The 12114-nt window shown below is 41.2% G+C and overlaps 1 protein-coding gene across 4 annotated transcripts in view; it reads right to left on the reverse strand.

The window, feature by feature from the left end:
* Positions 1-12114, reverse strand: part of ntrk3b (neurotrophic tyrosine kinase, receptor, type 3b) — a 352741-nt gene that overhangs the window by 128416 nt on the left and 212211 nt on the right. For 2 of the 4 annotated variants that reach the window (XM_074666174.1, XM_074666171.1), the window contains 4 exons: positions 8860-9165; positions 8219-8233; positions 3483-3538; positions 676-778 (listed from right to left, as the gene is read on the reverse strand). In XM_074666174.1, the coding sequence (XP_074522275.1) occupies positions 676-778; positions 3483-3538; positions 8219-8233; positions 8860-9165 (480 nt within the window). The remainder of the gene's footprint in view (positions 1-675; positions 779-3482; positions 3539-8218; positions 8234-8859; positions 9166-12114) is intronic. The other 2 variants (XM_074666172.1, XM_074666173.1) reach the window with 2 other exon arrangements.

Here is a 12114-nt window from a genome sequence, read left to right on the forward strand (position 1 = left end):
AGCCTGAACCACAGGACCCCCGAGCATCTATACTGTCCGCCCCTTTATCTGCCCTCCTCTCTACTTCTAGATCAGAGCTACGGCTGCTTTCGCCTTTTCCACAACGCCAACGCCAGGGAGAGCCAAGCAAAAACCTGGAGCTGACACAAAATGAAAGCTCAGCATGCACAAAAGCATATTAATCCTATTGAGTTCCTCAGCATGATCGACAGCCCTGAGTCCACTAATTAATTCAGGATCACTCTACGCAGCAGACACAGTGAATGTATGAGGTGAATGCACAGACCTCGTCTGCATGCACATTGCCCTTTAGTATTGATCCAGCAGCCTGTGTGTGTATGTGTGATTGTAAATGTATGGCCTTTAGCAGGATTCATCTGCAGCAACACAAAACTCTGGCGCCCCGCAACAGATCATTCATCATCCATTCCACGGGGGATTTTTTTTTTTTCAAATGAAGTCCTCTACGGAAACGGCTGCAGCACAGTAAAGAGTTCAAACTCCTACACTAACTGCATATGTACATTTGGTGGGGAACAAAGGTCTTTGAAGAGAAGATTAGTTGGGGGAATGGACTCAATAGCACAATGATGCAACTGGCAGAAAGGCGACTAAAAAACAAAGCTATCTATCTGCCTGCTTTGTCTGCTCGTCTGGCTATCTGAATAGACTTACCTTTCATACCGAATTTGGAGCGCCGGCCGTATTTGTTGATGAGAACAAATAGGACGAGGAGCAGGACGCAAGCGAAGCCAGCCAAACCCACGGCGATGGAAACCTTGAGAAGAAGAAAAAGTTTCGTCAGACCCAGGCAGTGATCAGAGGAATGCGCTCACGTCGGAATCCTTTACAGATTTCTGATCACCTTAAATGCTGAAAATCAGAGTTTAATCTGCGACATTTTGATAAAAATCTGTCACATGGACTACTGCTGCTTACTTTGCTGTGATGTGTTCCAGTTGACTAAATATTCATCTCTGTATGATCCTTAAATACTGCCAGATTTAGACACAGATCAGCTCCAATGTCTGCTACATGAGAGTTACAGGAGTTAATCTTTCACAGTAGTTTGAGTACTTTCTGATCAAGACTGAATTCATGAATCTCTTGTCATTGCAAACAGACTGCTGCTGTTTTTCGTTTCCGCTGCCTTGCTTGCTTGTAATCATCAGCTACAGGATTTAATGTTCCCATCCTTGGTACAGTGTTAAATAATCTGACATAGTTGTCAATGATCTCAAAGCAGAAATATCTTCATTTTGCATTTTTTATTTTATTGCCAGCAGGGAACAGGAGCTGTGATTAGACTGTTGTCTACAGAATAATTACTCTATTTTTACATGAAGGCACTGTGATGAGTCTTCCTGTTGTGTTGATTCTGGTGAGGTCTGATGAGGACTGGATTTCCTGTGAGCGCCATCACCCACTGTCTCACAGATGTGACTCTCGCCAAAAGTGTAAATTTGTTACAGAAATAAATATATTGAAAAAGGATCTTTTTTTAAGATATTAGTTTTCTTTGTGAAAGATTATTTAATTGTTAACTCTGGTTTAATACGGTCAGGTTACAAAAAGTGATGGGGTATAAAGTGTGATCCTACCTGTGTGCTTCAATAACTTTCTGAATAATGTAAACACACACAGTTTAACTATGTACAACCCTTGTTGTAAAATTTCTTTATCTTTAACAATACTTAACCACAAGAAACTGTCTTTATGATAATCCTGATACAGTTGCTACTTTTGTCATTTTTACTAGAAATACCAAACTACACTTTAAATTGTGAGATTTATTTTCCACCATCTCTGATAAGCCTGTAATATCCCACCCTTCCTTTAAATAGCTGTCAGTGCCTACAGTAGGGAACAATTAATTGAATTGAAACCAACATCACAATATGATATTGTGCAATTTCCAGATTGCAAAGGCTGAAATTAAAAAAATAAAATAAATAAAAAAAAATTAAAAAAAAAGTTGTATGTACACAGACCTGGAGGAAATACAGCATACTTTTATTTATTATTCCCCAAAACATGCAAAATTCAATCTGCTGTTTTTTGTTTGTTTGTTTTTGCTTTTTTTTTTTTCCCTTTTTTTCTGGCAGAGATCTGCAAAAGAATGACTGTGGTTGGCAGAGTCATACCCTACAGAACATGATTAGGGCCACTAAAAGAAAAATAATAATAATAATTAAAAAAATAATAATTATTAAAAAAAAAAAAAAAAGTCCATTTTTTTTCAGAGAAAAAAGTAAGTATTCTAAGGTTACAATCCGAACTTTGTGTAAGATTATTAGGGCCACTGAAAAAAAGTATATATATATATATATATATATATATATATATATATATATATATATATATATATTTTTTTTTTTTTTTTTTTTTTTTTTTTTTTTTTTTTCAGAGAAAAATTGTAAGAATTCTAAGACTGAAGTCAGAATCCTGAGATATAAGCCAAAACTCTGAAATGTTGATGTTTTTTTCTTTTTTTCCAAGTGGCCCTAATTTTCTTCCATAATTCCCCTTGTTCACCTTGTTCTGTATAATATGTTTCTCTTACTGACAACTGGAGATCAGTAAAATTTCACAGAGTTTCTTTCACTTTTTCAATTAAAAAATTGCAGGAAAGGAATGTTTGTATGTTGACAGTATCCTTTGTCATGTTGGTCGTACTATTGAATGACGTAGTACTTCTGTATAGTGAATAATGCAGAAGATAAAAGTCCTTCCCAAACAAAAACGCATTCTAAATCCTAAACGCAAAATTGGTCCAAAAAAATCACAAGTAGATACTTTTCTGAAATTGTTCAGCCCTAGCCTGCAGTTCTGAACAGAGTGTTTTTTGCACTTATGGGCCATCTGCATAAAATAGGTCTATATTCTGCCTGTTTTAACTGTATATCGGCCCGCTGAGTGAATGCTAACAGCACAGGTGCACAAAGACACTATTTATTCAGTAAGCCTGTATGTGGAGCATTTTACCCTTTATGCCTGATTTTTGAGAAAGATAAATTCTTTTTCCCTTTTTTGTCATGGGTTAGGTGAGTGTTTAAGTCATGCAACCCTCAGGTGAAGCTGGCCCTTTGAGCTTTATCCAACAATAATTTACTTTTCCTGCTCATGGAGAATGCTGGTATCTCATTCTCTGATCAAGGCTATGGTGGAATACCTCACAGGTGTTTTAAACAGAATCCCGTCTCACCTTACATTTTTTAACTGCAGCACATACTTGTTATAAAGCCTCACTAGGGTCAACATCATCAGCATCCAAACATACAACTCTAAACAATGAGTTGAACATGTGTTTGTTGTCTTGTAGTCTTCCTGTGAGTCGACACACATCACAAACTGCTACAAGGGTCCTCTGACAGATAAGACCCACTTTATATTTGTGTTACTTCACACAGCAGCTCTGTGTCGAGTCCACAGGCAGCATCTTTAGCAGCTGTTTCATCAACATCATTAAGGAGAAAACTCACCCCAAATGTGTCTTCATCTGGCCGGCCTAATTCTTCATCTGACGGCGTCGAAGGAACTGCAACACAGAAACACAAAGAGGCATCAGCAGCTGTAATGAGAATAAATCTTTAACGGCTGTGGTTTACTCCCACACATATTTACAGTCGATGTCTTCACAAAGTCAAGCAGTCATATTATTTTAGCTTTCAGCTGAAAAATAATTATTGTTCCTCTCATTTTTATTTTTCTCCTTGTAAAATAACTCTTAGAAAAAGTTATCTTATTATTTTTCTGACAAGTGAATAAATGTTTAATCTCTTGACTTGTCCTCTTTTGAGGAAGTGCACTGATGTGAAAGGAGGAACCCTGCCTCACCTTGGGGGTTGAGACAATGTTGATGAACAATGCATTTTTTATGCCTTCAGTCAGAGGCCTGCACAGCCTTGAATGCACACTGGAGCCTGTTTCAATGTCAGTAAGAAAAGCTGGAATTTACTTTAAGCCATGTTCAGGTCTACGAGGAAAGCTACAGATAGAGTGAATAGTTGAATAGTTGCACAGACGCATGCTCAAGCTTGAACACAGAAAAAAGACACAGACTCAAACAGCTGTTTTAGGAATAAACACAAATAGAAGAAGAATATTGAAAAGAAGCTCGAAAAGCCAAGAGCACCAAATGCTAAATCAGATTAAATCAAATCAGCAGGGAGAAAGGAATCAAAATAACTTTGACTTGACATCTTCGGCTGAACAACTGGACCCAAATGTTCAAACAGAGCTGCTGGACTCAGGTCAGGAGGCAGAGCTCTGAGGTTATGTCAGGACTCGTGTCCACATAGCTCTTTTTATAGGAATCCACTGGGAGTGCACTGAGGAGTTCTGGGATGAAGCACTTGTGCGGGGAAAGAAAATACGGCACATGAGTTTTGTTTTTATGGCAACAGCATCTTGACAGCCACTTTTTTATAACACATTCTACCTCACCCCTTTGCGTCCATCCAACCTTTATATTACTTAATTCTATTTTTTTGATGCTGTTTTCATTGAGAGCATCCAGAGAGTGCAGCCTTTTTACTTTGTACAATGACCCTGTTGTGTTGTTCTGTGCAAAGTATGATCGGTCGAGGGTGAACATCAGCTCTTCTTCCAAAAAGCTGTTAGACGGAGCCGTTTCTGGCTGATCTGCAAGTGTGCCTTTGTTCCTACTTCATGATGAACTCTGTCAGAATAGAAATTCACAGCCAGGACAGGATTGCCCTCTGTTTTCTTGGCTACCAGGGTAATGAGTACCACTCCACATGATTGGTTGCCTGGAAAAAACAAAGGTGACAACGCCGGCGTCTATCCAAAAGTTCACAAATCTTCTACTTGACGCTCTCTGAGCAGCCACTCGAGGAAGGCAGAGCTCTTCTTTGTAGACACAGGCCCTTAATGTCTCAAAATGAGCATGAAACCCATGCCTTAATGTTGAATTTCTACTTGGCTTGACTTCATTGTCGGGGTTTTTAGCAAACAGCAGAGATCTGAGGATGGTACAGGGAAGATGACTGAGACAGAGTCCTGAAACGAAATGAGCTGGTGTCAGGGAAACTCCAGTCTGAGGCCTCCAGCCAGGACATCAGAGAGTAATTGTGGGCAAATTAATGGCCACATGGTAGACTGGCTGCCACTGGCTTAGACACACACAGCACACTGCAGTGCATAGCTGTGTGTGTGTGTGTGTGTGTGCATGTGTGCCCTCGGTGCATCGCTCTCTCCTCTCCTCCCTCTGCCCTCCTCTCTCCTCAGCAGCATTAGTATCAGTCAGCCTGTCACTCTGCCTTCTCCGCCTGAACTCCCTCGCGCCGTCGCTATAATGTTTCACACTCCCATCACCTAAACACCTCGCCTCACCTGCCTCGCTCCCAGCAGCTGTGTGACTGTGCGTGTATGTGCCGTTGCCTGCCTAATGCAGCTCACCACACAGCCCGCCTCCATCCATCTCCGTCCCTGGCCGCGCCGCAGCTTTATAATCCATGGCTGATTAGAAAGAATGGCCTAATATGGAGATTGAAGAAGACTCAGATGAAGGTCAGAGATCAGACCAGCCTACTTTGTTTAAGCCGTCAGCTGTGAGGCTGCCACAACAGCCTGAGGCCAAACCACACATCACACACGGGAGGTTTAATGTGCAAACCGGCCAGAGCATCATTCCAGCAATATGACTGCACTCCCCGCCTCGCACACACTCACACATCACCAGCTTAGGGGTGGGAACTTGTTTGTTTACACTGTGGCTCATTAGATGGGGGTTAGATAAGGAGTAGGGTTATGCACACTGAATTTCAAATACAATTTACTTTAAATAGAGTAACTACAACCTGAGGTCTACAGATGAGTGAAACGCTCCCAGCTCAGTCCAATCGCTAACAAGAGCAACTGTCACTTCATGTCAAATGTCTGTCTGGTTTTGAATTCCCATAAATATGCACTCAGGCATTATGATCGGAGCCTTTTTGAGAGCAACACTGGCTTTTAGCAGGAGGTGGATGCATTTGCTCTTATCTTTGACGTAACCAAAAACAAAGGCTGAGGAGAAAATTTACCATAACTGGATAGTGGCTGCTACTGGCACCAGAGATGATTGTGTGTAGATTGTTTAAAATATCTGCTACATCCCAAGATCTGAATCACAATAATGTATTCCATTCATGATAATTTAGTGCAAAAATGGCCAAGAAGCTTGTTTGCTGTTGTTTTGGGTCTGATGAGCTGTTAGCATCTGCTCTCTTTGTTGCGCTGAGCTGTGCTGTGCACTTTAATCCTGATAGAGTAACTTCTGTGCACACACTTAAATGATGAGATGAATGGATAGACTTATACTTGGGCATTATGAAGTTGAATCATGTCAGGTACGGTACAAATGTCTGTGGGCCTTGTTTTGATTAGGTTGACCTGCAATCTGAAGGCATATGAGGCATGTTTACCCATTTAAATATATGTGCAAACAACATTAGCCCACAGACGGATACTGGATTATCTCCAGCTCAGCTGAGGGATCCTTTAACCTTTGCTTGTGCTTAATGATCAGAAGCGCCAGTGTTAGTTTATGCAAAAAAAACATGCTCTCCTTTATGGAATTATAAGTTGTAAATAGTACAACAAAGCTAAAAACATCAACATGCCAGGCAAGCTAGCTAACTTACTTGACTACAGAGGAAGTTAGTGAGCAACGTCAAGAGTGTTTTGTAGAGGAAACAAGTTAAGAGGGAACAAGACTGACTGTGACCAGCAGGTTCACTGTGTAGAATTAGCTCCATGTAAACAGCTGGGCATTGATGTAGCTACTAGCTACTGCAGAGTTTATGCTAACTTAGGCTTGGTCCTGCCTTTGGTTATATCCAAGGGGACTTTGAATTTCATAAACCCCAGCTAACACAACTTAGCATTCAAAAAATGGAGCCGAATTTATGTTACCAAGGTCTCCAAAAGATTGTATAATAGAATATAAGAGCTGCTGGAAGTTTTCAATCTCCCCAAAAGGACGGATCTGGTTTCTCTCTGCTAAACTTGCCAGACTGTTCAGTGTTGTCAAAGGAACTTTTGGTCTACGTGCCATGAATGGATAACAGTCTCCCAGAGAGACAGAGCCAACCATGGATACTAGGGCAATGATAATTTCATTTTAAATTGTGGATAATGAGGTAAATGTCTAGAAATGAGACTATTTCATGACTACTTATAAAGTCCACACAGGGACTTTCAGAGAGAAGTCCTCCTAGACTGTGGATGTATAAATATCAGAAAAGTTCCTTTCTGACTCCAGTAAAATAAATCAAGGAAAGACCCTCATTACTAGTATCCTGTTAAGTTTTAGTCGGTCTATTGGTCAGTCAATTTTGATTACTAATTTTGGACTTGTGGATTTGCAACAGGTGTGGCAACAATAAACTGGGAGCAGGTTGACCCATGCATCACAGCCCAGCTGCTGAAGTGCTGCTGCCAACTTACCAGCATGAGTAAATGGGGGTCTGTCCAGAAAACACTGAAGCATCACGTATATTTTCTGAGGCCCACAAAAATAGGAAATGGTAGAAAAATTTCAACCAAATGTTGTTTAAAAATTTCAATGGTTGTCTATAGAAAAGTCCAGAGACCTACAACAAGCCCATCTTTAGGGGAAAAGATATTCTGAAGCATTAGCCCCTCTACACCAAAAAAAGGTATGTATAGCTGTGTGTGTGTGTGTGTGTGTGTGTGTGTGTGTGTGTGTGTGTGTGTGTGTGTGTGTGTGTGTGTGTGTGTGCGTGTGTGTGTGCGTGCCTGCCTGCGTGCTTGGGGGGGGGGGGGGGGGGGGGGGGGGGGGGGGGGGTTGTTGACTCGAGGCCGGACCTCTCAAACGTTTTTGTTGGCTGTGGTGATACAAGCAAGGGAAGTGATGAAATACTGCTGCCTCCTCTCTGAACATCTTGTGATGCCCTCCAGCAAGACATATGGTGAGAAGACGGCGTTATGTATGAATGCTTTGTTTCCCAAAGCCTCCCTGGATTAATACTACCATCAGGGTCCAGAAAACAGAGCAGCACTGCTCACAGCTTTTTACAAACTACAACACAAAGTAAACAAATTTCTCCATGGTAACCAAAGTAAGAGCGATAGAACACTTATACACCTGTGTTTGTGTCTGCATCGGGACACCAAACAAACAAATAGTAGAAGACATAACGTAAAGAAGGAGGAAAGAGCGGGGATAACATTTGAACTTGGAAACACTCACCTAGTTCCACTATATCTGCAAAAGAGAAGACAGAGAAAGTCACGCTATGTCAATAAATTGACACAAGGTATTAACCTTGGGATATTGACCATGGGGAGAAATTTGCCAGTCTTTGTGGGTTTATTTCCCCCTTCCTGTGAACTCAGTATGAACTGCAAGTGAACAATCTACTGGACTGAACTGTGGGTGAACTCTGGCTGTGATCCAGCCAGCAGGGATCGGCTCCACAACCTGCACTCCGAGAAGGGAGATTTTAATAAAAACTAAAGGCTCCCAATAGTTTTTCCCACCTGGACCAGAACCTGTAATTCCCCCAACAGGTAGTTTAAACAAGATATTCAACTAGTGGAAGACTTGTTCCAATCCTAATGTTCATCCCTAGGAAGTGGGCCATACAGCTCTTTTGGGATTCAGGGAGTAACTTGGCAGGATTCTGTCTTTTCTTGCTGTGTCTTTTTTTCTATCAAAATTCAGAAAGATAAAAAGGATGTTCGGGCTGTGAAAATGTGTTAACAACTCCTGCATAAACGCCATTTTACCCATGAGCATACACTAGGTTGTGATTATGGTATCAGCGGTGTTGTCAGCCGCAACCACATGCACTGCAAAGAACAGCAACCTGTCAGAAAGCATCCACTCACCCTCGTCATCGATGCCCGGGGCCATGAGGAAGTGACCATACACCGTTTTTGTAACTGTTCCAAGAGAGTTGCTGGCCTCCAGAGTGTAGTTCCCGTTGTTGATGTGTGTTGGGTTCCGAAAGTTGAGGCAACCCTCTGAATAGTCCTGGTAGAAGTCCATCTCGGTGCGGATATACTCGTTCTGGATAATCTCCTTCTCCTTGTGGAACCAGCGCAGTGTGGGATGAGGGTAACCCCGGACTGTGAATTCGATGCAGGTATCGTGGCGTTGCTCGGGCTCAGCCAGTCTCAGGATGACTGGGGGAACTGCAGAGAAGAAGAGAAGAAACTTTATCATTCTAATGGCAGCCACTTTGCATATTAAGTAGATTTCTCAGCTTTGAAGTTTGACATTATTATCAGATTAAGCTGGTGATGTGCTTTTGTTCTTTAGTCCAGCACAGAACTGGACTAATACCAGCCTACGTCAATCTTAAGTTTCACTCTGTTGAATAAGCTTTTCAACCTCCCTTCAACACCAGACAATAAAACATTTTATAACCCAGCTTGCTAAGTGATCTTACTGCGGTGTAAGATGCTTGATTCTGATTGGTCAAAACCCCTTGAAGACAAATATTATCTGTCACAAATATAAGCAACTCCAGGGACAAACTGATCACAGAGACCACAAGCTGAGGCTAAACCAATAGTTTCCAATAGCATCTTAGTGGTAAGTAACATCGCAAAAATGCTAGCTATGGTTCACATGCGTATTCCACAGGCTAAACAGCATGAATATTTTCATACTGGATCCTGTTGGTGTGTCAACAGTAAAGCATAGAGAAGAAGAGAAGCTGGATAAGGGCACTTTAATGTTAACTCGTCTGTTACGACCCTGGATGTATTTTGCAGTGTATTTTTATGTTTTCTTTATGTTTGATTGTGAGGGTTTCTGCGCCCTCAGCGTGAGTGTGAGTGTGTGTGTGCATCAGTGTGAGCACTTAATCAGGTGTGCTGCCCCTGCTTCCCAGTGGTCGAAGAACACCAGCAGAGCACCTGAGATTGGCTGTGGAGGAGGGAAACGCTCCATTTAAGCAGCCAAGTGATGTCACCGCAGCGAGGAGGGAACCCCCAGCTCGACCGTGTTCCAACCGGCCACGTCAGCTGTAGAGATCTGTGTGTAGTAATGTTAATTTGTTAGAATTTAAGTTATTTAATTTGTTGTAACCTTGGTGTGAAAATAAATAGTACCACTTGACGGTCTAAACTTTCTAGAAGACTCCTGTGGCTGCTTGGGACTCAGTTGAAATGGGGACTTTTAATGTTGTGTCTTGGCCACCCCTAGATGGGGCATACCAAGACTACAACGCTGACTGACATCGAATCTCTGGGACTACTTTTAATACTGTATTCAACAATTGTTTTAAATCAACAGAATAATCTTCTAGTCATTTGCGTTTATTGTTTTTTTTGCCAAAGTGTTCGTATCTCAAGCTAGTAGCTGGGTAATAAGTAGGATATTGTATGGTTAGCAGGTATTTATGTAAAACAGGATCACAACAAGGTGTGACAAGACCCCTGGTATAACCAACCACTTCATACATTTACCTACATCGTCTAACCTGGATAACTTTTTCATTTTTTCTTTTCTTGATAGAGGTTGATAACATGTTGAACAATCTAAAAAAAGACAAGAGTTTTGAACCTGCTCTGCTTAGTGCTTTAGCAGTTCTTTTGTATTTGGGGTGGAAAAAGCCCTGGGGATAATTAGACTCCCCTAAACAATCAAGAGAGGAACCTCAACCTTAAGTCAGCATCGACAAACAAGCAGGCAGCAGATAAGATAGATAAGATATACTTAAAAGTCCTCTTTGGGAAATTTGTTGTGGATTCTGTCTTGAAGGGACACACAACAAAAGAGTTCAACTCCATGAAAACAGAAGCACTGCTATGTCACATTTAAACATTGTAAAAACCAGCTCGCAGCCTGAAAATGACCCTCTATGCAAACTCAACTGAATTAGAGAAGCTCACATCTTCAGTTAAATGCATAGTGTGTAGAAATTGCTATATCTATCTGGCGTGAAACACTCTCTTAGTCACGTCTCCTGCTGGTGAAGTGACAGCGACCTTCGAGGACAAAAAGCCTCAGCTAAGTATGATTCTCCATTTGTCACTTTTAAGATCAGAAACTTCCATACACACAAACTCTTCTGTGTACAATCACTCTCTTCTTCTTTGGCTCCTGAACAGGTGCAGTTTTGGCAACTCACTAAATACAAAAATGCATATTGCCTTCAGTAGTTTGTCCCTTCTCAGCTACTATAGAACATTCCTTTGCCAGACTGAAGGGGGGCCACTCATTGAGCATTGTTACAAACAAAACAAGTTATATGTTTAGGTGATTGACCATTAGTTTAAAAAATACTTATGAATATCATATCTTATCTGTACCAAGTCTGTTTCACTAAAGGATGCTCATGAAAGCACATTGCAACTTGAAACTCATTATAAATGCTTTATTCTCAATCACTGGGTCTGTTAGTTTTTAACCTGGGTGAATAATCTATAACTCTGTAAAGACCTGTGGAAAAATTGCACATACAGGTGGTTAGGAGACTGCTTTTGTAGTTACAGTTTCTACTCTTATCCCTGCATTATCATGTGTAAATTATAAAGCTGCAAGACCTTCAAGTGATAAGGTGTCAGTCAACTCAGTATCACCTTGACTGATGTAATAAACCGCTGACTTCAAGGGTCAGTCCACATAGAACTGTAGTGTGGGTATACTGACACCACACTCACACAGCTAGAGTGAATGTTTGACTCCTTTCTGTGTTAAAATGTCTGTATTACAAAGACCACCGCTGTTTACATTTGTTCTGGACAACATGACATTTAGGAGGCAGGTCTGTTGCCTGGAAGTGACAATGAGCCTTTAACTGTGTGTTGTGTACTGCAGCAGAAAATAGGAGGGATAGGCAAGCTAACAGATAGAGGGTTTCCTCTCGCTTGAAATAGACAAAGGAATCTCCTCGACATAAACCAGAGCAGAGAATCTCTTCCCTGACATGCAGAAACACACCTCTGAATCCACAATGCCGCCAAGCTGAGAGGCAATTTATCACTTTAATACCATCAGATACATTTCATAAACAATTCATCCACTGATTTGTCTTTGCAATGAGCCACTCTTGCAGCTACATCATCAAAAGGAAATATTTGGCAGACAGTAATACCTGGCAATCTCTCTGCATGTCTGTTCTACATACCAGC

This window comes from Halichoeres trimaculatus, unplaced genomic scaffold (genome assembly GCF_033239565.1).
Source record: "Halichoeres trimaculatus isolate MK-OKI-2021-1 unplaced genomic scaffold, fHalTri1.1 fHalTri1_scaffold_3, whole genome shotgun sequence".
In the NCBI taxonomy this organism is placed as follows: domain Eukaryota; kingdom Metazoa; phylum Chordata; class Actinopteri; order Labriformes; family Labridae; genus Halichoeres; species Halichoeres trimaculatus.